Source organism: Scatophagus argus, chromosome 7 (assembly GCF_020382885.2).
Source record: "Scatophagus argus isolate fScaArg1 chromosome 7, fScaArg1.pri, whole genome shotgun sequence".
NCBI lineage: Eukaryota > Metazoa > Chordata > Actinopteri > Scatophagidae > Scatophagus > Scatophagus argus.
In genome coordinates, this window is record NC_058499.1 from 19,149,846 (window position 1) to 19,176,442 (window position 26,597).

Consider the following 26,597-nt stretch of genomic DNA (forward strand, 5'->3'; position numbering starts at 1 on the left):
AAGCTTTCCACAATGAATCACTGTAGACATGCACGTGAACACAGGTGAAGTCAGTAGATGCTGAATGCCAGAAGTTGGCAGCAGTCTGAAGATGAATGTGATAATTGAAGGCGTTAAAACAAAGTGAGAACGTCACCCTGGAACAAACAAACAGAAGAACATCTCTATTCTCATCTGAGTGCATGTCAGCAGATAGTGACTCCAGCTTGTTATTAGCAACAAAATGAATTCTGCTAATTATGGTGTTGTTTAGGTAGTTTGTTGTGTAATGTGTGTGTGAACTAGACAAGTATTTAACAGGTTTAGAAAATGTTTATTTTCACAAAAAGGGAAAAAAAAGAGAATCGAGAGGAAGCAGAAGAATATATAAAGAGTAAAAATTGCTGTGCAAGTTTTCTCACTTGTTTGAGGAATGCTCCTTGCACCGCATCAGTCAAACATAATTAGGATTGGTCACACAGAATGCATCACATGTTGTGATGGTGTTAACATTCCACAATACTCCAAGAGAGGAACTGCAACAGACCATCAATAAGGAGAGATATTTCCAGAAAAAGCCAACTGACAGAAAGCTGGGAGTCCTTGGCAGTTTAGTTTTCTGCTGTAGCTTGACAGAGGTTTTCAATCAATAAGAAACTAATATTTCGGTCTTGGACAGTCTTTGTGTGTGTGTGTGCGCCTCAGCTTTTGGGCTGTCGGAGCAGGCCACGGATCCTGCGAACCAGGGCCTGGATGAAGGTGTAGCGGGAGCGGACTTGGCTGTACAAACCCTCCACCTCCAGCAGTTTCCTTTGCAGAGCCTCTCCAAAACCTGCAGCCATGTCGCTCTTCAGCTGCAACCACACCAACAGAAGGCAGAGAGATCAGGAGCAATGTTTTGTCAGAGCAGCTTTCAAAGCGTAAACAACATCATGTCCATGTGTACATGAAGCTTGTTGCAAGCTTACAGCCATTTCTTACCAGGTCAAGATCTTGCTGGCTGACTCGGGATAGACCACGACCTCCACTTGCCTGCAGTCCACCGAACGAGTCTAAAAAAAAAAAAAAAAAGGGATATTTAAGTGATTACAGTCAAGCTAAACTCACTCACATTCAACCTTGGCTTAAATGTATACATATCTTTCTTTTCTCACCATCAGTGAGGCGTGATCTGTACAAACCAGCTCCAGGCAAAAGGGAGTCTTTGGGATCAGTGGGAGTACAATGCAATAAGTAGTACTCCAGGTGGCGCCACAACACAAACAAACAGGTCTCGATCACATCTGAGGAAGCCACAGGTCAAGGCACTTCACTCAAATTCATAATGTGCTGTTTCTATATGGTGATAATGTACTACAGAGATCCCCCAGAGACACTGACCTAGTGATAGACAGTGTAGGAGTTGATTTTGTGATTCTGGCGCACTGAAAAGGGATCCAGAAAATCTCTTTCGGCCAACACAACAACGGTGACAACAACTGCGCCTGCAGGGCGTCAAAGGATACAAGAGCTCAAGGCCAGCAGCTTGGCTCTGTTGTTTATAAGCTGGACCAGTCGCCTCTTGGCCAGCAAGCTTCTCTGGACTGATGAAATTTTCTCCACCCCTCCTGGGCCTGACACCAGGCCTTGGCACAACTACAGAGAGGAAGTCTGGAGGTTAGACCTGAAGACAATACATGCCAATAACGTGCACAAAATAAAAAGCAATCACCTTTTATCCATACTTTTGTTAACCTTAATTTTAGTCAGAGTAAAGCAGTGTGGTGAGTGTGAGACACAGCGATTTAGTATACTGGTCCATCATTACCTCCTTGAGCTCCTCAGGAGGAAGCTGGTCCAAGCTCTGCAGCTTGCCCAGGCTTTGTCGGTGACTCTGGTGGAACCGGAAGAAATCTGCAGCACTGTTCTTCAGCAGGTACAGGACCAGACCCAGGCTGGGGGCCCGGGAGTAAACCATTGATGGAAGAGTGGATGAGAGATCTTAATAAATAAATAAATAAATAAAATAAGAGCCATTGTTTAAACTCATACCTGCGGAGGTGAATAAGAGCTGCAAAAAATGAGTCACTAACGTAGTTAAGCTCAAAGTGCTTCAAAAAATTTTGGATTTTCTGAAAAGGTCAAATACTGTAGAAAAGTATGGCTTATTCATACAGTGTGCAGTGACAAGAGTCAAGTTCCTTTTCCTGTTCTTCAGCATGGGCAGAATAATACTGACCTGTGCGTCCTCCATCCCTGCCAGCTGGCTCGCTGCCTGATGGGCTGAAGAGGCAGATGCTGAACTGGGCCTGGGATGAGCTCTGCAGCAGGAGGGTTTGGCAGTACTCCATGATGTTAGCACACACCTGGGTACAGAGGACAACACCACTCAGGTCGCTGACAGTGGAGTACTGATAAATAATCATGACTATTTATAGAAAACCACACATTTACACACATTTCAGTACCATTTATGCTCCTTTTTTTAACCCCCAACTGTAAGTAAGTTATACTGCTGGAATATGTGACAAGTAAACTTGGTCACTTCTCACAACTAGTATACATCACTATTACTTCAAATACAGAATGTTTTTTGTCACACCTGTTGCATGGCCACCTCCATCTCCTCTCGTTTGTCTGCAGAATCTCCTGGTGCGGCCATTTCAGCCTGCTTTAGCAACCTTTCTCGCTCACTCCCCGCCAGACGGCCAAGTAGGGACAAACACAGGCGCTAAAAAAAAAATCAACAAAAAACAAGAGGCCATATTACCAACTCAAAAATAAAAAAAACTCAAAAGGGCATATGGGTGTTTAAAGAAAAGGCAGCTACTGAACCTGGAACCTGTGGATGTGACCCTGGAACTCCAAAAGAGCAGCACTGGTGACCTCCCCACCCATCTCAAGGGCACCTGAGAGATCAAGCAGCGCATGAGTGAGACTGTTCACAGTCTATACGTGAATAGGGTGGGTTAATACTGTACAACAGTTAGCAAATGAATAAAAAAAAGGAGAATAGTGGTTTAGTTTACCTGGCAAAGCTGTCTTACTGATGATGCCAGTAAGCAAAGAGAGCTCCTGCAAAACTCCCATACTGAGATCCTGACAGCGCAACAGGGACTGAATGGTATCTGCATGGACTATCAGCCACTGGAGAACCTAAACACACAAATAAAAAAAAACAGAAGGCTACAATGTAAGGACGATGCTTGTAAAGCTGTTTGTAATTTTCACAAACACTTCCATGATATTTACGCACACATTGAACTCTTGTTCTTGACACTCATTTCCTGGTTTCTATTTGCTAGCCAGCTGATCATAGAAACAGTAATTATCATTAACCCCAACTAGGCTCTACAGACTCACACATGCACAAGGCACCGCTTACAATTTATTAGACTCATTAATGACGTCCTGACATTTTGGATTTCAAAGGTTTACCTGTGCTGCCCCCTGCTGGTGATTCATGGTGGTAGAGGTCAGAATGACCTGGAAGAGCCTCAGCGTTGGTAAGAGAATCTGCCTGTAGCGGTCCATAGGGCTGGGAATGAAGCCTGATGGGTCCCTCATCAACCTATAAACAAACAAGGGAACAGACACAGACTTACGTAACATGGTAATTGGACACCTTGTGAACAGAAATCATCGGGACAAGAGAGAAAGAAGCTTAAGTCAAATAATTTAAAACAAGTTGCTGACCTGTTCAGTAGTAAAATTGCCTGAATTTTCTACTTGCACAATTTCCAACCCAACATACAGTATAGTATTTAAGTCTCTACACTAATTTGCTTCAAATCAATCTGAATGTCAGAAACTGACTTCTTCTATTTTAATAAAGATTAAACACACTTGAAAGTTACCCCACCATCTTTCCTTCATTTGCACAGCCATACCTGTGTGCATCGCTGTCAGGTACCATGTCAAACACCTGACACTCTATCAGCTGTGCCACTAGCCCACAGCGCAGCAGCTCCACAGCTCCCTGACCAGTCTTAGCCACACGAGTCAGCAGAGCCTGAAAACACACAGCAGAATTTGTACCTTCATATTCATAAAATTTAAATAAATAAATAAAAACCAGTACAAACACAATGTGTCTGTTTCAGTGCACATCTCCTCACCATCTTGCTCTCATAGATGTAGAGTGGTTTGAGGAGAGGAGGCTGAGGTGTGAGGAGGCTCTGCAGGGCGGTATCATCCTGTCTCAGACTCTCCACTAGTGACCGCAGGTAGCCACTGTTGCAGATGTAAACCAGCCACTGGTTCTGGCGGTCTATGGACAGGATGCGGTCAAGCACAGCCAGAGCCAACATCTTAGGGACAGGGAGAGGTGACAAGGATAAGTAAAGCACTGAGGGTAAAACAAATAAAAGGCAGGCAAGGTAGTCAACTAAATATATAGGTACTTTCTAGGCAATTTAGATCAGATTCTTTCATGTATGTTTATCTTATCAACAGACCTTTGTAATTTCACATATTTCAAAGTTCATTTTCTAAATTTAGTTTCAAAAATGTTCTCCCGTGAATGTTGTTGTCTGGCTCATACCCTGCTAATTTCATGGCCATCACACGCATCCCGGCACACCACCTCCATGAGAGCCTTCCCATAGCTCTCAATGATGGTGAGGTTCTCTCTCTGCAGTTTGGAGAAACCATCTTCGGGGGCTGTGAGACGCTCCCACATTGCTTTCCCTGCTGCGGGGATGAAGAAAGAGATTTCTCTGATGACTTAAACAACATCTGTACATTGTCCATTTGAAGTAATTCCAGATAAGGGACTTTCTTACAGACTACAAGTGTTAATGTCTCTGTGTTATACCTGTCTGCAGAGTGTCTGGTTCTTCAGGTTTCTGCGCAATTTGAAGATAGTACAGCAGAGAACCATACAAGTGAGCACGCAAACGCTGGTATCCACCTCCTTAAAGTAGAAAAGACAATCTTATAAAAATGCAACCTGACCAAGGTTTATCCTAGCAACATTTATGACAAATGTAGATTTCTATGGGTATAAACAGTTTTAAAGTCACCACTAACCAGTACAAAGGATGAAATCCAGCAGTTTGCGGAGGATTAGGTGCAGGGCAGAGTTAGCGATGGATGCGAAGCCAGAGGATGCTTCTAATCCCACCCCCTGCTGCTGTTCGGACAGGACTGACTGGCTGAGATGGGCTGTCAGTGTGAAGACTGCCCCAGCAACAATGGGCATCAGTTCTCCAGCTGCATCCTCAGACAACACCTGAACAGTAGAATGCAACACTTACATTTAGTTACAACAAGCTGCACATTTAAAGGCATTTATTATATCAGCTATTACAGGAACTCGTCATCAATGAATAAAAAATTGTGAGGAAATGTTCCTTACAACGACTAGACCTAATGAAACCTCTTCAGAAATGACCCAAAATAACCCAAAATACAGCTAAATCCCCATCTGGATCATCATTGCAAAGGATTTTCACTTTTCCCATTACAAACATCCTCACTGACCTTATCATGCAGGTCTAGCAGCAGGTCTCTGATGATGAGCTGCCTGTCATCAGCGGGTATGAGATCAGCAGGGCAGGCGGTGAGCAGCGTCTCCACCAGGCTCCTCCAGGACCGCAGAGCATGTCGCTTTGCACTCAAACTCCGACGCACACGATTGCGCTCCACCACATGCTGGAGGATGGAGTTCACCTCCTGAAAGAATACACCCAGGGGCAAAGATGAACATGGGCAAACATTTGTAGCTCTAGCTTATATCTATATAAGATTCACAGCACTAGTGATGGGAAACTCTTTTAATCACAGCCCTAATCAAACTAAATTTTCAACTTTTTATGATGGCTGTAAAACACATTTAAAAAAGGTAGAGACCACTGCACAATAGCTTCTCTTTGGTTATTCCTGCCCTGCAACATAAGATAAAATACAAAATAATATAAATAAATAAATGTGCAATTAGTGTTTGTTCACTCACCTCCATTAACAGTGGCCTCTGTCCAATGGCTGCCATTCCTTGCAGTGCATTCACCTCAGCAACCAGCACTCTATGTAGCAACTGTGAGATAGATTAAAGACAATATAAGACAACAGTGAAGGCACAAATAAATAAATAAATAAAAAACCCAGACAGAGAAGACTGGAAACCCACCTTAACATTGCACACAGTGTGTCCTTGCTCATTGACATGCTCACAGTTGGAGATCACCTGCTCTATCTGAGTGCGCTCAAAGAAGTCCAGCTGCAGCAGCTCAGGCATGTCCTGACTGAAGTCGATAGTGTCCAGCACACTCAGCAGCTTCCTGCGCACTGATGGCATCAAAGCCAGGACAAGATGAAGAGCAAAAGTCAGAACCAATCTGATACCATTTCTTGTACTGATCTAACAATATTTGACTTGTGTACTGCGGTCACACAAACCTTTAGAAACTGTATCAAAATGCAGAAAACCACTGACTGATCTGGTTTCTTCCTCCATGCCTGATTCCCCATCAGCTACAACAAAAAATTATGAGGTTTTTAGTTTCATGCATTAATGAGCGTGCTTGTATAGTCAAGGTGTTTGGGAAGTTTGAGTTCACACAGAAGGATGTGTGTTTATCATTGAATCCAATGGCAGGCTTTGGCAAATAGAAATTTAAGGTTTTCTGAACCAGTAAGCATTTAAAATAAATGGTCAGAATTCATTCAGTTATTCCTAACCATTTAAGTTGAAACCTATACCTATCTTCTGAGAAAATTAATGTTTATTAAGGCCTAATATTTTGCCACTGAAACAGTTTGAGAAAACAACAGACCTGTATGTTGAGCATGTGGCTGGTCATCCAGCAGGAGGCTGACGAGGTGTTGTGTATGCGAGCGCTGGCGGTTCAGTGAGGTCACTCTCAGCTCAATTGCAGCTGTTTTCATGAGCCAAGACATCTGGGAGAGGGCAGCAATCTGATTACCTGATGAAAGCAGAAAGCAGAGTAGTGACAGCAATAAGAGAAGATAATGTAGCTCATTACATTTTCCATCAACACACACTCTACAGCTTTGTAACATTAAAATATTTTCTTTTCAGCAGAAAAACAGAACAACCACAAATTTCTATTAATGTTCTGCATTTCCTGCCTTCCTGTTTCCACTTCCCCAATACTCACTAGGCAGGATGAAGGGTAGATGCTGCAGATGAGAGTACAGGAAGTCTTGGCTGGTCCTCAGATAGCGCATGGTGGGTCCAGATGTGTCTGGGCAGGCACATAGCTGGTAGATCACCTGAAACAAACAAAAAAAAAAAAAACAAACAAAACAGATTAAATCAAACAATTAGCCCAAACACAAATTTCACACAACTTTCTGGCCATAAAATGAAATTCTACAACAACCAGCGAATATTCGGATCTCCATGCTAACGAGTCTAAATTCTGAGTGCTTTGAGCAGAAGAGTGGAAGATGAGTACCTGGTAGCAGAGCTCGGCCAGGTGTGGAGCCTGCTGTGTGAGAATAGGACCTGATCTCTTCTCAGTGCCTCTCTGCAGAAGACTCAGGATGGCATGCAGGCAGCTTCGTGGACATCCCAGCACACCTGGAACAAACAGATGCACTGTCACGTAAAAAGATAACACTGAGGACAGCTGATCTCTTTTTAAATCCGAACCAGAACCACAACAAGCATTACATAAAATCACAAAGGCCACCATGTCAACAGCTAAAGCTGACCTGGATCCTGGAGGTTGGTGGAGGAAACGGGCTTCTTGACCTCATAGCCCAACAGATACAAGGCCAAGTTGGGTGTCTTCAGCTCCAAGGAGGTGATGAGCAGGTTTAGGATATGGATCTGGGTTTCATGTCGGATTCTCGCAACCTTCTTTTGCGCGTCCGATTCTGAAAGTTTCAGGTGTAATGAAGTACTAATGGTTACGATGCGCAGGTGTGGCTGTCACAGCAAAAAAACAGGAGGTCTTAAATGCAGAAGATGGTACAATTGCAAGACAATAAGATCTCTCTCCTCACCATCTCCTTTCTCTGTTCCCTCTTCTGCCTCTTCATTGTCCAGACACTGCACAAAGCCTGCCATAAGCTTCTCACTCACAGTCTGAAGGACAAAGACAAAAATTGTTCCCAACTTGTGAAACAGTGAAAATCACCAGCACAGGCACACCTCAAACAAAATCAAAATCACACACTTATCTTTCCCTTTCCTGAGGCCTCTTCCCAAATCATTAAGATTAGTTTATAATATAAATTTTGCAGTATTTATATCACAGGCATACTAGGATAACATAAGAAATACATTTTATAGAAACATAAACAAGTTACAACATTTGACTTAATATACAGGCCAAGGTTTTAACCAAATTTCACAATTTTTTTCTCACAAATGAAGAGACTAAATCAAAAGTAGAATGACATCCAGGATTTAATTATATTCTGCAACAATATATGTTTCTAATAATATGTTAAACCACTGTACAGTATTTTTTTCTTTCGGCTTACTGACACATTTTGTGAAATATCCTGCAGCTTTGTGGAAAAGACTTGAGTCTTATATACCTGGTCATGTGTGAAATCTCCCACCAGTCTATTCTGAATGTTGGGGTAGTTGGCAATACATCGCAGGATCTTGGCACTTTGGAAGGCAGCTTCAGGGCTGGAGCTGCTATGGTACAGATATCTGCAAGGGACAAACACAGGTCACCATTAAGTTATTCTTAAAAACAAAACAGCCTTTGCAAGAGTAATTTACCTCAAATATATCCTACAATGACTTATAGTGAGATTTTCTAACATTTCAACTTTACTAACTAGAAAAACAAGTAAAAAATAGTGGAAATCTTTCAAGTTAAACAAACTCAACAACAGACAAGTTAAACAAAACTAAACAAACATGGATCAATGCCACAGTTCATCAAAGTCGGAATGCCCTTACCTGGCAATATTGACAATGTGATCAGCCCTCCTAGTCTGAGGACTGACTCCTTGGAGGAGCTGCTCCAAGGGGGAAACCAGCAGGGAGGCCTGACTCTCCCTCAAAAGGTCCATGAATACTACCTCCTTCTGCAGAGACAAATCCAGCAGGCCCAGGCAGTGCAGCACCGCTGACTCCAAGTGTTTCTTACCTGTAGGGGAAGCATAACAAAGCATGGCATCAGAGCACACAGACACAAACAAACACAGTCTCTCTTTCTCTGAGAGCAGCAACATATGTTCTCTCACCAGGGAAGGGTGCATAGGTGTCCAGCTGGCGTACACCCTCCTCCAGCAGGCTGAGGCAGAGCGCCAGCATGGGCGAGTCATTGAGTAGGTGGAACATGATGCTGTGTCCAGGGGGCTTGTGGGCCAGGACCTGCTCGCCCTGCAGCTCCACCAGCTCCTGGACAAAGTCTGACGGCTGGGGCTCATAGTCCCGCAGCAGCTTGTGGAACACCTCCAGAACAGCATCAGCAACCTCCCACTGATAGAATGCCAAAAACAAATGAACAGATTCAGTTCAAAGAGCGCACATGAATGCTGAAACTACTTTTTCCACCTTGCAGCAAAAACTGCACAGCATTTTACCTTCTCAGCTGGATGGCGATATGCTCGAGTGGGGAAGGGCAGGAACACAGAATCACGCAAGAAGTTCAGGTAGGGCTGAAAGCCTGGCACACGTAATCCTGCGCCCAAATTAACAGGCAGGCTGCTCTCAACCAATGTGCTGATCAGATGACAGAAAGCTCGTGTCAGAGGGTACTCCTCACAGCTTGACTCGATCTCATTCAGCTCCACCTGGCAGCCAAAAAAGAATCAGAAATTCAATCAATCAAATCAGAAAGCCTGCAACACAAATATGCATCTCGTTACAGATTATAAAATATAAAAGATAATACAGATTTATAAAACTTTATTCAAGTCACTCACTTTCTGTCCACATTATTTTGCAACACAACAACACAATTGGATTTTAAAACTACTCCCATAGGGCATCAGTCAATCTTACTGCAAAGAAATTTAAAATGATACTGGCAGCGTAGATGCTCTCTGTACTTACAAATGAATCTTGAATTTGAGGGAGAGAAATAAACAATCACAATTTGCCTTCAGACTGGTTTGAGCAGAGAGAATCCAGCATCAAGTTCACTGACCAAAAGACTCACCTCAATTCCAGCTGCCTGCCTCTGTCCTGGAGCTCGCACTGTCTGCAGGATCTGTGATTTTAAAAAGCAAAAAAAAAAAAAAAAGAAAGAACATAAAGTTAAAAGATAGATAAAAGAACAATGTTTCACAGTGTTATATAGATATAAAATGATCCGTTATATTAAGGCTAACCTGTGTGTACTCCAGGGATTGCCAGAGTGAAGCAGCAATCTCTGGTGACTTTCCAAAGGCTGCCAAGCAGTGAAGGATCTCAGCCTTCAAGACAGGAGGAACACTGCACTGAAGCAACCCCAACATCACCACAACTGGGGTCCACTGGGGATGCTCACACAATGCCAGACGGGCATTTTCACTCTAAGAGGAAAAAAAAAACAATCTCAGAAACCTGAATCAAAGTGTAAGGACACAAGGCAAGTATATACAAAACTGAAACAAATTGATCAGGCCAAATGATCAGACATAAATCCTGATCTTAATGTAAACAGACATGCTTCTGGTGACCGTTTTAACATACCCATGTGATGATGGTGGTGAGCAGCTGTAAAAATGACGTGAGTCCTTCCAACTCTCTTTGGGTGATGCCCCTAAGTGGTGGGTGGCGGTACTGTGCTGCATCTGGATTGGGAATGTCTCGGCGCAGGTTCTCATGGTAGAGCATAAGGGAGTGAAAAAAATGCTCCCAAGACACAGGGCTGCCTGAAACTCCCTGGATGTTGTCACCTACATACACGAAAATGAAATTAGTTGGAATACCTTTGCGTATCTGTTAAAATGCAGCCACAAGACAAATTAATGAGGATTTGATTATATTTACTACTGGGCAGCCACAAAAATGGTCAATACACCGATGGGTCAAACCGTAGGAATGGTTTTAATTTCAGACATCAATCTAAAATAAGTACACAATCTGCTCTTACTGTGTGTGGCTCCATTGGTTTTAAGTAGGCTGAAGCAGTAGTGAGCACACTGAGGACCGTTGGCGAGGCCTTTTAGCATACGCAGATAGGAGATATAGAGGGTGGACGGTAAAAGATCTCCCATCTGACGTACAAACTTTGAAAGAACCACCTGGATCAAAACAAAAAAAGAAAGAATGATAAGCAAAGGCTACCCCTTCCCAACATTTGGATTTTTTTCCGATACCTTTAATTACACATAATGGCATGAGTCTCCTACCTGTTTATGTGGAGGCCTTTGCAGTGCCATTCCCAGGTAAGACCCCTGAAGGGAAGTGTGTTGGAGAGACTCTGTGGGACACCAGAACTCCAGACCCAATTCCAGTCCAAATGAGTCCTTACTGTAAAACTCCCCTATCTGAAAAAACAAAGCAGCAACCAACACTGTTAAAAAATATTATCAGTTAAGCCCTTAAAATGTGCAATGGTGATGTGAGTTGATAGGTACTGTAAATGTGTGTGTGCAAGTGGGAAGGACTGACGAGGATCATGAGGTGATCTAAGTCCTTGCGTAAGGATGATGGAAGCTCGCTGTCCATCTGTAGGGACATGTGTACCAGACGGGCATCCTCATCAGCACGGTTGCGAAGTTGTTTCACCTACAAAGACAAAAAATGTTCATTCAATAATTTAATCATTATGCAAAAAACTACAACCTCATAACTTATCAGAGAAATTCTGAGAAGCTGACACTACAACTTCATATCCACACAAATCTACCTCTGACTATAGTACAAACACAGGTAGCGGACACCTGTGGTATCTCTCACCTTCATTGGCATGAGTGCCAGAAAGTCTGTGATGAGTGAATGGAGCCGGCGGATGTAAAACTCTTCCTGGGAAAAACTCTCACATCCTAGTATGCCCTCCTTCATAAACAGGAAGACATCTCCTAGAAGAGCCTGGTCGGCCAGAGCCTCATCTGCCTCAGTGAACTCAACCAAGGCTGTGCACACATGCAAATATAATACATGTAAGCAGGTTCTATCTTGGAAAACTCACAGTCCCTCAAAAAGTTTTCATCACAGCTAGAAAGCAAATTTAATAAGTGACCAAGGAAGAGGGACCTTACCGCATCCCTGTGGTAACTGAGAAAGAACTCTCAGAGACAGAGCCCAGGCCAGTCGACACACAGCCTGCAGGCCTGGAAGCTTCCACGGCTGGCCGTCCATCAGACGACTGTGCACTGCAGACACATACTGTCTCTCAGTCAGCAAAGGCAGGGCCTGGAGCAGATCTAGAGGGTCGTAACACATAGAGACAGACCTTCATATCCTCTGAAAGCAAAACACTGAAACTAATATCAATCTTATGCACAGCAACTAGCACATTTAACTGATGAGTTCAATCAAGGGTAACATTATGAACATTATCCCACCTTCTCTATCTTCTGTTCCCTGTTCTATGAAGCTGACATCCAAACAGTAGAGCAGTGCCATGACCAGAGCCAAGTTCACATTGTCCAATGAGCCATCAGCTTGAGCTGTCACTGTTTCCAAGTGGCCAATAAGAGCCAGGGTATCATCTTTAGTCAAAGGCGATTGGCAGGTCCATGAAAACAGGCTGTCTGCCAGGGCCTGTCGAGATTCTTTGATGAGGTCAGAAACCTGGGAGAAAGAGAGCTAATCAAATGCTGTCCATTTTCCATTCTGTATATTTGCCAACTCCATTTTTCTACACCATGTACACACTACAAAATGTGCATATCGTGAAGGTGATTATCTCAGTTTCAAATGAACACAAAGGATTTGTTCCCACCTCCTTCCTGTGCTTCTCGTTGCCCAGGCCGCGCTCTTTCTGCAGCCGTTCAAACTCACGTGTCACATTTATCTCTGACACTAAGGTTAGGATGCGTTTGGTTAGACCCTGGTTCATCAGTTCATCTGTAAAACGTGTTGTCAAAGCCACCAGCTCCCCACTGAGTGATAAAACAAACAACAGTACAGATCAATAACAAGAATGCAGAGTCATTTAAAAAAATACTACAGGACAATAACAAGCTCATCACGTGGACCTTTAAAAGCACCTGACATTGCTTGAATGTACTACTTGTGCAAAACATTATTACCTCAGGTCCAGGGTGAAGGTCTTGCCATGGCGTGACTGGATGAGTGTGCGCAGGGAGTTGGCCACACAAAGCTTTCCATCCCAGTAGAGGAGCACAGCTACTAAACCTCGTGTCAGACCTGGAAAATGAGGCTGTTGGTGCTCACCTGGTGACATATAAATATATTCAGGGAACCAGTTACATGAAATCCCACTGTCTTTATCGAACGAAGTGAAGCAAGGCTTTGTCTCCAAATGATGGATTTGATCAAGACAAACTTAACACAAACAGCCATTATAAATTAATGCACATGCTGTATCTACATCAAAAATACAACAGAATACAGCCACCAAATTTACGGCATAACTTTTTTCATGCACTTTCTTACATCTTGTCGTTTTCTTGAGTCAACTTTACCTGCCAACAGAAGCTCCAAAGCTGCTAACTCTCCAATATCAAACAAATCACTGAGGATGAAGGCTTCTTTGAGAAGCTGCTCTGGAAGGAGTCGTGACCCCTGCTGACCTTGGATGGCGATCCCTTCTGTGCTGGCTTTACGCACCTTTTCTCTCTGCTCTGAGCTCTTTGGCTGACGATGCGAAGAGAGCAAACCTGATGTTAATGTTACAGTCTCAGAAGACACAGTGTGTATCAAAAAGATGTCAGCTTCCACCAAAGAAGTTGCACGTTTGCACTATTCAATTATCACCATACACTATAGACAAAGGATAAAGTGACGAAGGATGCATCTCACCGGGTTCTTAAAGAGTGAGAGAAAGTGCGCCTTGTGTTTCTTTAGCTGCAGGTCCAGGAGGTGGACGCTCTCTGGCTGTCTCCTCAACACCGCCCCGTCCACTGTCTCCCACAACTCCTTCAGCGGCCCCCACAGACTGGCTCCTGAGAGGGTAAAATGGTTGTCAGAGGCCTTGTCTCATCACAAATGCACAGAACTAATTTCCATAATCCTACAGTGCTAATTACTTTTAACTGTCATTAAACTGGCATCAGTATCTCTTGCTTTAAGCATTTTGTGCATTCCACATATGATACAGATAATGATTGACAGGTTGTGTTTAATCCTGGCCACATAAGTGGACTTGATCTTCACAAGAATCAAATTGTATTCTGGCAATGTATTGTAAGCAACTAATATTTGATGCCTTAATTAACTGGTCCCGTATAAGCAGATGTAAATAACTGACAGGAATGATGTTGGGAAGCGACTCTTTAAGAATCTCACTCAAACAGCAACAAAGAGTAATAACTAGTAGAGACAGAATGCTGATAAAAAAGCTTTATAGTTGTATTAAGAATGGTGAGAGGTGGCCATGTGACTGACAGTAAATAACAGTAACTGATACCTGAGAAGTAAGTGTAGATTAAGCCTTCTTATATAAATGCGCCTCACTTGTATTCACTTTTGAAGTACAAGCATCTCGGATGTAAGGTAAACATCAGTGAGGTCTGTACAAATAAACGTGACCAACGCCAACAGTAAACAACTGACACCGCATCATAGCTCACTGTAAGGAGTGACATTACAGCAAACCAGAAGTTAGTTTAAGCCTGGGTCTTAAGTGCTTCACGTACTTGATAGTGAGTTACCTTGAGTCGTGGTGCCAAAACAACAAAACAAAACAAACAAAAAAAAAAACAACAACTCTGAAGCACAGAGTGCCAAGCTGTAACGCCAAATATTTGTATGCTTGCTACGTTTGTTTCACGAGCTGACCCCGTTTGACAAGTGTTACGTCAGAGAAGTCGTATTGACCGTACGTAATTGGTGAAAATGTGTGAAAGCCAAGTTTTAAGCGTAAACATGTTTGCCCACCAAGACAACCAAGATAACTAACCTAACGATTACTTTTAGGCTAGGCTAAGGCAACCTAGCAGCAATAGCCTGCACTTGAATGCTCCATCACCATGTGGTCGTAACATATGACATGCAACACAACCGACGATAAAAAGTTCATATCTACATATTTATGTGGAAAATGCTTATTAATACCAAGTGCTACAAATATATGCTTTTAAGTTACACCTAATGAAAGAAATGTGAATCATACCCGAATTTACCGCCATCTGCGCCGCCATGATATGCTCGGAAAAATTAGACAGAAGCTTCTGGGATTGTGCCGGTGTGAAATATAAAAGAATAAATTCTTTAAACACGTTTTGATAAGATTAGATAAACAAAAGAGCCAGTTTTAATTTAATATGTATACCAAATAATTAAGGGGGTAAGACAGTTTAAACGTTCCCTTAATTCAGCATGATCTTTTCAGGCGAGGTCCTCGTACCATTAGAGCCGTCGAGTTGGATGGGAATTGTAGTTTACTTATGCGGATGAAGAAGTAATGTAATTGGATTTCCTGAGCATTTAAGTTTTATTCTGCAATGCCGTTCTCGTTTAAGTATTATTTTATCTGAAACTTTAAGACAGCAATTATCTTTATTACACTGAAAGGCGTTAAAGAACCATAAGGCGCACTAACATTGGTTCCGCCCTGTGTTAGCCGTACAGTTTTGACGTTACACCGCGATGTCCATGCTACACTGACAGTTGTGGAGCTTGTGACCGCTGGAATAGAAATTTGTCATTCATGATTTTTAGACTTGGTTGCCTCCTTAGCATTGCGTTAACGTAGTGGATTGGTTGACATTTTATTCAAAACCATGGCTCGGGTTGTGAAAGTGTTTCGAACTCTGCGGAATCATTGGAAGAAGACCACATTTGCTGTTTGCGTCCTGTCCTATGGGAGCCACTGGCTGTATGGTAAACACTGGTGAGGATCTCAGGCTATGGTATTTCCACGGATTAGATGGAGTCGTGGCCTGTTTATGTGTCTTACATTTGTGTCTTGCATTTTTATCAGTGACAATGTTCTGCGGAGAGAGGCTTGTCTCGTGGCCAGGGTAATCACTTATTTTTGCACATAAATTGTCAGCCAAAGGCATATTAAAAATAAAAGCTTTCTGAAGTGCCTTTAGACCCTAACAATTATCATAATCTCTGTTAGGAATTTGGGCGTCAACAGATAGCACCACAGGAGCAGCTTAGGAAGGCAACAGTGATCTTGAACCCTGCAGCGTGCAATGGGTAAGAATACAAATCTCTCAATCTCTGACAGACACTTTGGTCTGGACTTCAGAAACCGCTTCTTAAATTTAACAACTTCTTGTCTCAATATTCCCAAGGAAAGCCAACAATCTGTTTGAAAAGAATGCTGCCCCTATTTTACACCTGGCTGGTGTGGAGATTACAATAGTAAAGGTATGATTAGCATTTTTCCTTTGGAATCCATTGGTGCAATTACTGACTCTAGTGGGGATCTCAGTGTGTGATGCTGAGATACATGTTGATACGTTCTTCTACAGACAGATTATGAAGGTCAGGCAAAAAAACTAATGGAGCTCATGGAACACACCGACATGTTGATTGTGGCTGGAGGGGACGGCACCTTGCAGGAAGTCATCACAGGTTTACTGCGAAGGGCAGATCAAGTAGGTGTCTCATAGTCTGCAGATGTTTTTTTGTTATCTGCAAAACAAGAGGAAGATCACTTAATGCAAGCTGTACTTTTGACAAAGTCACTGATGGATGTTTTGTGACTGCAGGACACAGTCAGTAACATACCGATTGGATTCATTCCACTGGGTTCTTGCAATTCCCTGAGTCCAAGTCTTCACCTCCTCAGTGACAACAAGGTCAAGTAAGTGTTGTATCGATATCATACATCATAAGATCTAGATTTTGTCTTCATACCTCGTTTTTCATCCTTTCAGAGCCATTACATCAGCAACACTGTCCATTCTCAAGGGAGAAACTGTCCCCCTGGATGTGCTACAAATCAAAGTAAGAAACTGTTTAAGAAAATAACAAAGTTATGAACTTGGTGTTTGTCTGGATACTTGCTTATGTCAGTATTTCTTTTCAGGTCAATTTAATAGATAGATAATTTTAAGAAATTTATTATGAAATAATTTCACCCTTTACAACATGCATTTCTTCATCACAGAGGATGATCAAGTTGAAAGACATGGACAAGAAATTATATGTTTGTGTGTGTGCTTCTAGGGGGAGAAAGAGCAGCCAGTTTTTGCTCTGATGGGACTACGTTGGGGTGCGTTCAGAGATGTGGCTGCAACAATCAGCAAGTAAGATTACACGATTGGCTACTCAGAGTATAATCCTGCAAAATCTATCATTTCCCATACAAATGATTAATTAACCATATTCCCCCACAGATATTGGTACCTTGGGCCACTAAAAAAACATGCAGCACACTGGTTTAGTACTCTCCGGGTAAGCCTATATTAAAAGATATATATATTAAAAGTCTATATTGAAAGCTCATTTTTGGCAATCTGTAATGTAAAGTAGATGTCATGAGATTATTCCTGTATTTTATGTCTCCCTTTATTTTCTTGTCACCCGTGACCATCATGTTCAGTGGCTGCTGCTGTATTTTAATCTCACACTACTGTAATCTCTCTCAGGAGTGGCCCCTGGTCCGGAATGTCTCAGTGTCCTACTTGACTCCCAGCCTCCGGCCCCCAGACCTGCCCCCTCAGAAGCCTCCCAGGCCCAATCTGCTTTACCGCATCGCCCGCAGACTGAAAAACTACTGGAATCCTCCAGTTGAAGGTAGTGTGATGACAGCATGGCAACACGACACCAAATTCCAACACTAAAATATTGTGAGGTGTATTTTTGTTTTGTGTGTGTGCGTTTGTTTGCTCAGAGCCTCCAAAAGTGGAAGAGCCAGAGGAGTGGAAGGAGGAGCAGCTGTCAACATTAGAGCTGTTTATCCAGACACACAACAAAAACCCAGTGGAGAGGGTCAGTCCTAAAATGAAACCCTGTAGCTGTTCTTATAAAATCCTGAATAATTTCCTGCTGACATGCTCCGACATGTTATATTTCTTTTCTGTTTATTTGAACTTGTAGCGCACACATGATTCCCTGATGATCTGTGCAGAATCGGAAAACTTCACAGTGGGCGAGTTCATCACTGTCGGGTTGGTAGTTTCAGGTTTTTATTAGACTGTTGCAAACAGAGATCACTGTCGAGGCCAGTGTACATTGCATGGAAGTTCATGGATACATAAGTTCAGGTAAAAGGATATATATGTACTTCTTTGTAGAAATAAAAAAGAAGAGGACCCCACGATATTCACCAAAAACTCCACAAAACTGGAAGCCAGTGCTTGCCAGCTGCAGCTGCCAGAGGTGAGTAACCCTTCGCTGTGTCATGTCAAAACAAAAGTATTTTAGGATCTTTCTAATATTAGTTAGTTTGCTTTCTAAAGCTAAGAATATGATTTTTGTTTTGAAACTGAACTCTGTGTCCTGACCCTGCAGGATGCTGGTGGCTTCTACAACATCGACAACGAGGAGTACGAGGCCATGCCTGTGGAGGTAAGGCTGTTGCCACGGAAACTACGCTTCTTCATCAATGCAGAGCGCAGGGAGCAGCTGCTTTCACAGATGCAGAAAGAGGGCTGAAGAACTGAAAGAAAAAAACTGAAATCAAGAGAAACACAATAGCAGAGCACCAGACATGATGAAACTGGGAGGTCATTTTGGAAACTGATGTCTGCTTTGCCAGCTGTTTAAAATGATCCTGATGTGCTGTTGGTCTGTTTTGTGAACTTTGACAAAGTGAAGTTACTACAGTTATAAGGAGAATTTTATTACATGTCATTGTATGTGAAAGGACCAAGGCTTTGTTTCTTTAAGCCAGTAACACATGTGCAAGTTGTCTTACCAATAGACTTTATGTTTACCAAAAGGTTTACTATTGCCATCGCATTAAAACTTGGCTAATAAAAATAATTCCTGTCCAGTTCAACACAAAGTGTGCATATATACCAATGAGTGTGGAAGCATTCAGCAGATGCCTGCTTTAGATAAGGAGCACAGGTGTTTGGTGGAGGGCTGGCTGTGTCTACTGGGGCCCAGAGGAGTATGCATAGGTTGGAGGTATGTAGATGAATGACTATGGAGCATTGATTCTGCAGCACTCTGAATGTGTTGCAAATGATCTAAGATCTTGGACCAGAAGTTCGGCAGACTCCCTGGTGATGCTGGGTCTGATCTGACAGATGGTGCAAACAGCAAATCTGCAGGATTAAGCAAGTGGCTGCATTGCAGGCCTCTTTATCACATTTGGTTGTTTAGGAAAACACAAAGGAGGGCTCTGTTTCATTTTGGTTGTTTTAACACTCAAAGACAGACAACCACACACTCACGTGTATTTAAAGGATGTGAATCCCTACCTACACTGCTGTAAGGGGATGATTTTGTGTTATGGAACGTAAAGAAAGCAGTGATCCTGGTCAGGAAGAGAAGAGAGAAGTGCATTGGTACACCAGGATTATGAAAGGAATCGAACATAGTTAACACGGTAAGAGGCAGATAATTAGTAACATTTTAACTGTATCAATGTTTTATTGTTTTACAATGGCAGTACAGTGAAACTTAACATTGGCTCATGCTTTTGAGTTCATGTATATATTTACTGACATCTCTTGCAGTGTTTTACATTAGTAAAGGTGAAGACTTATCTGTGAATGCTCTTGATTTACATTACAAATCAAGAAGAAAGCACTACTTGGATGTGTTGCTGCATGTGTGCAATACTTTTGCTGTCTTTGACATTCAGTGGAGTGACACGCTGACACGACTCATTTAGCTAATGCTGGTACACATCTGTGAATGGCTCCACAAAGAAGGCAATTTATACAGTGGCGTGTGTTGTGTATATTCCCTTTTACATTTAACATACACCTGTAAAGCAAACAATGTCAGAGGCAAGAGTATACATCTGCTGACAAGTAAATAAACCAGTCAGAATCAACAGGTTTCACTGGAGACAGTAAGGTCATTCAAAGGTTCTGAGGACAATGCACTTAATCTTTCAGCAAATACTGTTTGACGCACATACAGAAATGAGTCAGTCTCTTTGCTGCAGTTTGAGAAAATCACATTTCTTTAAGGCCCCATTTAAACAACAAAGCTGCAGTGCCCTTCTCTTTCAAATACAATACTTAGGGCACTTAGAAAAAATGATTTTTAACCACCTTTTTAACTACCTTTAGGAGTGATCAAAACAAAACACTACAGGCTATAAGACCGTCAGCAGTTCTCGACCTGGGGATCAGCATGTGAAGGATCATTCTTGGAATATTTCAAAGAAAAAAGACTATTGGTAGACCACTTAATTAAAAAGCCATGTTTCAAAAAACATGGCAGGACAAGAGAAGGTGAGGCAAGTCAGTCTCATGTGTTCCAACATGGAACAAATTATCACTCTGTTTGGCAACACGATGGGTAAACTGAACCAGTCCATCAGGGAAATTCGAAAGACACAGCTGGCCCATCACTAGAGCTGGATTCACTCAACGGGACTGCGAAACCCTCAGCTTGGAACACACTCTGTCAGTCTGCCAGTAGAGATGAAGTTAAAGCTTCTGCTCAGCCCACACCGTGACCAACACCACATCTTCAAAACCACAAAGAGATCTTTGTCAAGGATGCAAACAAGCAGAGAGGATCTCTTTGAAGCGGATTAACAGGTAAACTACAAACAGCTCCATCAGGAACTCTCCATTTAGCATTTTCACACAAGATATATATTAGCTTCCACTGATTAACCAGCCTCAGGTTCAAGTAAATTAAAAAAAAAAAACAAAAACAAAACATGACAGCCTGTTTACAGTAGAACACACACACAAAGCCCCTCCACTCCATAATCACTTATTGGCCCAGACTGTAAGTCATCAACATAGCAAGAAAAAAAAGGAACAGTTAAGCATGGTCACTGTGTGCATCAAGGTATAGTCCAGTCCAGTGGTGGACAAGGTGCAGCATTCATGATAACTTAGTGTTACAGAGTCACATTCATTGACAATTCAAGAAGCTCAGCTGATCACGATGTATAAAGGTACAACATGTAACACGACAAAAAAAGTTGTCGGTGCCATAACTTGTGATGAAACACAGAGACACATTATCAGATTAACCTTGTGCTGAAGGTGCATAAAGGTAAACAAAGCATTTAACAGCTTTTCCCTTCCCCTTCTCTGAGTCAGCTTCTTAACAGTAATGATCCCTCCCCATTATGAAGAAACCGTTCACATTCAATTGTGAGAGGAACAAAAAGCAGAAATGTGAAGACAGCTGATTATTTCTTCTATTGCTTCCTTTTCAAAAGGCGATTAAAGTGGTCAAATAGCATTCGATGTACTAATTCCCAAAGTGGCTTCATCAGAACGAGAAGTACAGTCCTGCTTGAGTCTGATGCACATGACACCTCCTATAAAATGTATTTGAAGCACGTAAAGTCACCTCCAGCAGTAAAAACTGGCCTACGTCACGTGAATCTTTTCTTCAGATGAACAGGTAAATGGCCACCAAAGCGGCAGGAGTGTCAGCATTTCACTGACTTCTTCATTGTGAAGGGTGCGGAAGGGAGCGACCAGTCATCCTGTTGTTATGACCAGATCCTCTATACTTTTATCCAGTGCTTCAGTCACGGCCACGTAAGCCAGAATCAAAGTCACACAAGAAACACAAACAAGTATTTCTGACAAAAACTCTAACATGACATAAGAAGTGAAAGGTTACAAGAGTACGCTGCTGCCAAGGGTCACTGTCTGCTAATCAGGTGGGTTTATCAGCCACTGTGGTATGGTGCACAAGTGTCCAAATGGTCCACGCTGGTTGGAAACAGTCTCCACAGGTCAGATGAGACACGCACACACACAGAGGGAAAACAATCACCCACAAGGCGACAGCAGGCAACAAATGGAAGTCTCAGGGCGGAGGCAGTGTCTTCAGTGTCTTAGTGTCTTAGTGTGTGTGTGTGTGTGTGTGTGTGTGTGTGGGCCTTGAAGGCACAAATATCCAGTGGCATCTCGTGTATCCCAGGCCCAGAGGGGGCCTCAAGGGCAGCAGAGGTTGTCTATGACCAGCGTGACGTCAATACCATACACCTCCAGCAGGGCATCCAGGAAGGAGCGATCGCCTTGGGGATCCAGCCCCATGGCCCTCACATGCTCAGCGGTGAGGGTGGGATCAGTGCTCCCCGCTACCTCGGACAGTGTCTGGAAGATGCGGTTATTCAGCTCCATGAAGAACCTAGGACGGGATTAAAGACAGCTGCATCAGGCTATGGTCCTCCTCATCATACTACAAAGACAAACCCAGCATAAGAGTGTCTGACTCAAGTAGCAGCTATGAGTACGCTTGTCAAGGACTCACAGAATGAAAAGGTCCTCTTCATTTGATGTGCAGTCTCCATCCACCTCCTGAGAGTACAGCAACATTTGCCTGGGGAAAAAAGTTATTATCAAATATTAAATCACTGAATCTGAAAAATGGACATCTTATTTTACTTATTTTTATCCACCTGATGATTTTCATTGAAACCTCACAGAATTCATTAACTCTTGTATTATCTCTTCAATTTTGCTGCAATTTTTTGACAACTCAACAAGTTCATTTTGAGGATTTTTGCTTTATGTATCATGTTCAAGAATTGGGTAATTTAACAGTAAACATGATGCCATTTGTTTATCTGGGTGTGTTTTGCACCTCTGTTCGCTCAGCTTCCTGTACTTCTCCTTATCTGATGCATTCAGCCGCAGCAATGGCTGCAGATGGCTTCTGTGTGTTTTCACATTCTGGTTATCAATGTAGACGTCGTACAGCTCCTTCTTCTCCTCGAAAATTTTCTCTGTGGTGCCTTAAAAATGATGAAAGCACAGTCACATATAAGGGATTATTTTCATGGATTACGGAGAATGACTAATTAAGTATTTATATTCAGGAAAGCTTCGCTCACAGCAAGGTTATTACAGTTAACTAAAGCTAAATATATAACAAGAATCTAGGAGTGAAAAGAAAATGTCTTTAGTTTTAGTCTTTGTCAATTTGATCAAACCTGTCAACACAAAAAGCATGAGGAGGCATTGGGGCATATGTTCAGTGAGACTGGCATGACTACATGAGTCTAAAAGTAAAGATTTTGAAACAATAAAGTCTGAATTGAAACAACCTCCTCTGGACACTAACTGAAAATAAACTAAATTAAAAACAACAATTAAAATAAAAACAAAAAAAATATACAAAACTGTAAAAAGTCTGACTCACAGGCCACGTATGACATCTCAGTTTCCAGGGCGGTGATGTCAGCTACGTTGATGTAGAAGAAAGGCCGCAACTCCGGCACAGAGCCACCAATTCCAGGTAAAGAGACATTGGCCAGGCAGCAGCAGCAATACACTGAGAGAGAGAGAGAGAGAGAGCACAAGAACACAGTGGAAGATGAAACATCTCCATGGAAAAAGATGATAAAAGACCACATTTAGGTTGCCACATTCATCATATCCTGAGCTGTGTTTGGAAGAGAAAAACAAGAACAGAATCTGCATTATTTGTGTGTGTGTGTGTGTGTGTGTGTGTGTGCATTTGAGCCTCTTACCCCTGTAGCAGACCACACCGACAGGTGGAGGGGAGAAGATAAGGAGACGTTTCCTCAGCAGTGCGAACTTCCACAGCACCATTATCTGCTCCCCGAAAAACTGGATGAACTGAGACATGCAGCCAGCAGGGTGGGTGATCTTCAGGGAAGAGCAAAAAAAAAAAAATAGTGACAAATGTTGTTTTTCTTTCCGTTGTCGTTGTTTCTCGACTGAACAACATCGTTTCACTGACAATATAAACGTGTTCTGCCACTTTCAGACCTTCATTTCTGGGTGCATGCAGCGGTTGATGGTGGTGACACTCCAGGTTGGGCAAGCGGTGACCAGACCGTTTCCTGCAGGGGGAAGGACAGCCTTCTTATCCTCATAGAAGGCCTCCAGTGGAGAATACTGGCCTGGACACTGCAACTGGTGTCTACAGAGAGAAATATGAATAATATCAAGTATGAGTCTTTTCAGATTGTATAATTAAGCAGATTGCTTAAGAGGAATTACAAAAATCACATACGCATATTCATGATATGCACACCATGCCCGCAGCTCATGCAGCATTTACCAAAGGACTGTCAAGGGTGTAAAGGGAAGTCTATGCAGACGAGCTGCAATGTGTCCAGCATCAGGCACTACTCATGCTATCTATCAAGTAAGATTACAGTCTGTGCTTGGTTAGAAATCATAACTTGTTTTTTTTTTAATTGTATTGTGGCATCATTTGGTGCCACTCACGTAACATATACGCACTTTCTATTTGGTTAAATCACAGTCATGCTTGACATATTTTTATTAAAAAAAAAGAAAAAAGCCACTGTAACCAGACATGAACTAGATGAGCACAATCCATTCAGATGAATTCAGATGCACTGGTATTTGACGACAACCCAAACCAACTGTGGCTGTGTCATATATTTATCCACAGTCGATGAGGAGATGAGCCTTTCGTGAGAGGACTGAAGCAGAAGAGCTGTCAAGGCCTCTTCCACTTCAGTGCTTCGATTTCATACAAAAACTGCATGCAAATGGGCTCCTGTGACGATAGCTGTAACTGGGTCTCCGGGTTCATGTTTAATAGATGAGGGGGAAAAAATTTAACAAAGAAGCAAAGACTGCAGGTAGCACATAGAGGAAACCTATGAACAGGATTGTGTGAGAAAAAAATAAGGTAAACAGAACAGAAATAGGCTGGTGCACATGTGGCACACACACACACACACACGACACATTAGATGTCTCACCTGACTTGGTTCTCCAGGAAGTGCATGTAGCGGTAAAGCAGAGTGTAGGAGGGAGACAGAATTCCCACAGACTTCATCCTCGCTCCTCGCTCCAGCTCACTCTCCACAGGCATGTTAGCAAAACAGGCCAGCCCAAAGTAGCAGCCTTTACGGAAATATCTAGCCAAGGGGCAAAACAAAGAAGAGTGAACAGAGAGTGACAGATTTCTGACAGGGATTGAGCAGACCTGTGCTCCTCTGTACACTGAGGATTTCTTGATTGGTGGGAGGGAGTGGGAGTACGTACATGAAGTCGTTTGTGATCCGATGAGAACCACTGGCCATCGACTTGAACTCAACTCCGTCTAGGTTGATGTCGTGAGGCAGGCACCACTCTACCATATTCCCTGCCATTCACATACACACACAGAGAGAAAATAAACCGTGAAGTGACTTCCCATAGTGTCTACTTTCATTCTTACCATTTCCCCCAATCCTGTGCGTCAGTCATGTAATAGAAAGAGGTCAGAGAGATAAAAAAGCACTGAGTCAGCTACTGTAACTATCTATGCACTGACCTCTTCCTCATGCGAAGCTCTGACACCTTGGCCCTGTGATCGCATGTCTTGCCGGTTTTATAGTGATTTGTATGAAATTCTATTCCCAATCTGATCAGATGATTTTCCTTTCATTTCAGTTTGAACTTTATGTATTCAACTCATCGACTGACTATGTTTGACAGCTTGCAAAAACTGAGAAGCCAGACAAGAAAGTTCATTTCTTTTGAAAGAGGTGCCTCACAAGAATTAGGATTTCACTGCTGGGAATTAACTGAGAGTCTATTTGTTAGGGTCTTGACATTCAACGGATTTGACAACCCCACCTGGGCTGATAGCAGCATATACCCTTCACTCCCATGACTCAGTATAAGGCACTAAAGCACACCAGACAGAGGAGACTAACACGCAAAGATAACAGGAAATCCGTCAGGTTATCTTCACAACAATCATTTTAAACACGGGCGACCAAAGATCAAACGCTCTTGCTACAGCCTGATTGCTCACCCGATCTGGTATCAAAGGTAACCACAAACACAGCCACGATCTGATCCTTTTCCTCCCACTGATCCCTCACCGAGAGGCCCGGGAAGGGAACATTGCGATCTGTACCGAGAGGCTGCGAGCGGGTGGGATACCCGTGTCCAGAGAGCACAGTCTGCGGGCGGCCCGGGACTCCGTCCTTGCTGACAACAACAGCTGTTACACTCCTCGTCGGGCTGCAGGTGATGGCGGTGGTGCTACTGCTCCTCCCAGTACCAGCCGTGGTGCCTGCCGGTGCGCGCCGCCCGCCTGGCTGCGAACTTTTCTCCTGCGGTGTGTCTTCCTGCGAAGACGGCGGCGGGGCCGCCTGGTTCGGATCGGGCGGTGGAATTTCCTCCCAGTCCAGCAGTGGGGCTCGGTCCGACTGCTTCACCATGGCGCTGTGGCTGCCTCCGAGGACTCGAGAAGGGTGAAAAATGTCACAAAAGTCCGCTGTCCAGTTGAGCTGAACACACTAAACTTGCTGCTGGAGCCGGAACATGATTTCCTGCTGCTTGCTGGTGTTGTTTTCTATGTATTTGTAAGCGTGTCACATCCACTGGCGGGCTGCTGATCCTCCTCCTGTCTCACTGTTTTGATGACGTCGCTGACTTCCGCCCACGTGTCTAATTCATTATTTACTTAATACAGTGACCTAATTTTTTGTTATCGTCTATTTACTTTGCCTACAGTAATTAGTATTAATAGAACATTCATATAGCGACTCCGCCATAATTATGCTCCAATCCATTTTATA

The 26,597-nt window shown here is 42.9% G+C and overlaps 3 protein-coding genes across 3 annotated transcripts; 1 reads left to right on the top strand and 2 right to left on the bottom strand.

Moving 5' to 3' along the window:
• Positions 1-292: 292 nt before the first annotated feature.
• Positions 293-15,309, bottom strand: nup205 (nucleoporin 205). Its single transcript, XM_046393391.1, has 42 exons — positions 15,126-15,309; positions 13,814-13,956; positions 13,477-13,648; positions 13,081-13,225; positions 12,771-12,930; positions 12,391-12,619; positions 12,085-12,249; positions 11,783-11,958; positions 11,495-11,611; positions 11,233-11,370; positions 10,974-11,124; positions 10,571-10,776; positions 10,228-10,410; positions 10,056-10,106; positions 9,478-9,687; positions 9,136-9,373; positions 8,849-9,038; positions 8,473-8,593; positions 7,933-8,014; positions 7,639-7,803; positions 7,380-7,504; positions 7,080-7,194; positions 6,735-6,884; positions 6,358-6,432; positions 6,089-6,246; positions 5,915-5,995; positions 5,443-5,634; positions 4,990-5,191; positions 4,775-4,873; positions 4,502-4,650; positions 4,077-4,268; positions 3,849-3,970; positions 3,397-3,529; positions 2,988-3,114; positions 2,794-2,867; positions 2,561-2,689; positions 2,198-2,324; positions 1,787-1,959; positions 1,485-1,614; positions 1,134-1,262; positions 961-1,031; positions 293-833 (listed from the first exon to the last, which is right to left on the bottom strand). The coding sequence occupies exons 1-42, from the start codon at positions 15,151-15,153 to the stop codon at positions 681-683; spliced, it is 5,976 nt and encodes a 1,991-aa protein (XP_046249347.1). The 5' UTR covers positions 15,154-15,309; the 3' UTR covers positions 293-680.
• A 123-nt stretch (positions 15,310-15,432) lies between these two features.
• Positions 15,433-18,914, top strand: agk (acylglycerol kinase). The gene is made up of 14 exons (XM_046393412.1): positions 15,433-15,845; positions 15,936-15,975; positions 16,080-16,159; positions 16,258-16,333; positions 16,438-16,563; positions 16,678-16,772; positions 16,846-16,915; positions 17,138-17,217; positions 17,308-17,365; positions 17,560-17,707; positions 17,805-17,902; positions 18,011-18,081; positions 18,208-18,292; positions 18,425-18,914. The coding sequence occupies exons 1-14, from the start codon at positions 15,736-15,738 to the stop codon at positions 18,566-18,568; spliced, it is 1,281 nt and encodes a 426-aa protein (XP_046249368.1). The 5' UTR covers positions 15,433-15,735; the 3' UTR covers positions 18,569-18,914.
• Positions 18,915-19,488: 574 nt separating this feature from the next.
• On the bottom strand, positions 19,489-26,479 carry dennd11 (DENN domain containing 11). The gene is made up of 9 exons (XM_046393411.1): positions 25,826-26,479; positions 25,069-25,168; positions 24,783-24,941; positions 23,812-23,965; positions 23,550-23,688; positions 23,219-23,350; positions 22,661-22,811; positions 22,328-22,396; positions 19,489-22,204 (listed from the first exon to the last, which is right to left on the bottom strand). The coding sequence occupies exons 1-9, from the start codon at positions 26,235-26,237 to the stop codon at positions 22,009-22,011; spliced, it is 1,512 nt and encodes a 503-aa protein (XP_046249367.1). The 5' UTR covers positions 26,238-26,479; the 3' UTR covers positions 19,489-22,008.
• Positions 26,480-26,597: the final 118 nt, after the last annotated feature.

Bases quoted from the DNA above. Each gene is read 5' to 3' on its own strand.
- nup205 (XM_046393391.1), bottom strand. From the start codon at position 15,153: ATGGCGGCGCAGATGGCGGTAAATTCGG. The intron at 12,620-12,770 runs GTGGGAACAAAT...TCTTTCTCCCAG, and splicing joins ACGAGAAGCACAGGAAGGAG to GTTTCTGACCTCATCAAAGA. The intron at 4,651-4,774 runs GTATAACACAGA...TCATCCCCGCAG, and splicing joins ACCAGACACTCTGCAGACAG to CAGGGAAAGCAATGTGGGAG.
- agk (XM_046393412.1), top strand. From the start codon at position 15,736: ATGGCTCGGGTTGTGAAAGTGTTTCGAACTCTGCGGAATCATTGGAAG. The intron at 16,334-16,437 runs GTATGATTAGCA...GTTCTTCTACAG, and splicing joins TGGAGATTACAATAGTAAAG to ACAGATTATGAAGGTCAGGC. The intron at 17,903-18,010 runs GTCAGTCCTAAA...TTGAACTTGTAG, and splicing joins ACAAAAACCCAGTGGAGAGG to CGCACACATGATTCCCTGAT.
- dennd11 (XM_046393411.1), bottom strand. From the start codon at position 26,237: ATGGTGAAGCAGTCGGACCGAGCCCCACTGCTGGACTGGGAGGAAATT. The intron at 23,689-23,811 runs GTCTGAAAGTGG...TCTTCCCTGAAG, and splicing joins GCATGCACCCAGAAATGAAG to ATCACCCACCCTGCTGGCTG. The intron at 23,351-23,549 runs GTAAGAGGCTCA...TCTCTCTCTCAG, and splicing joins CGGTGTGGTCTGCTACAGGG to TGTATTGCTGCTGCTGCCTG.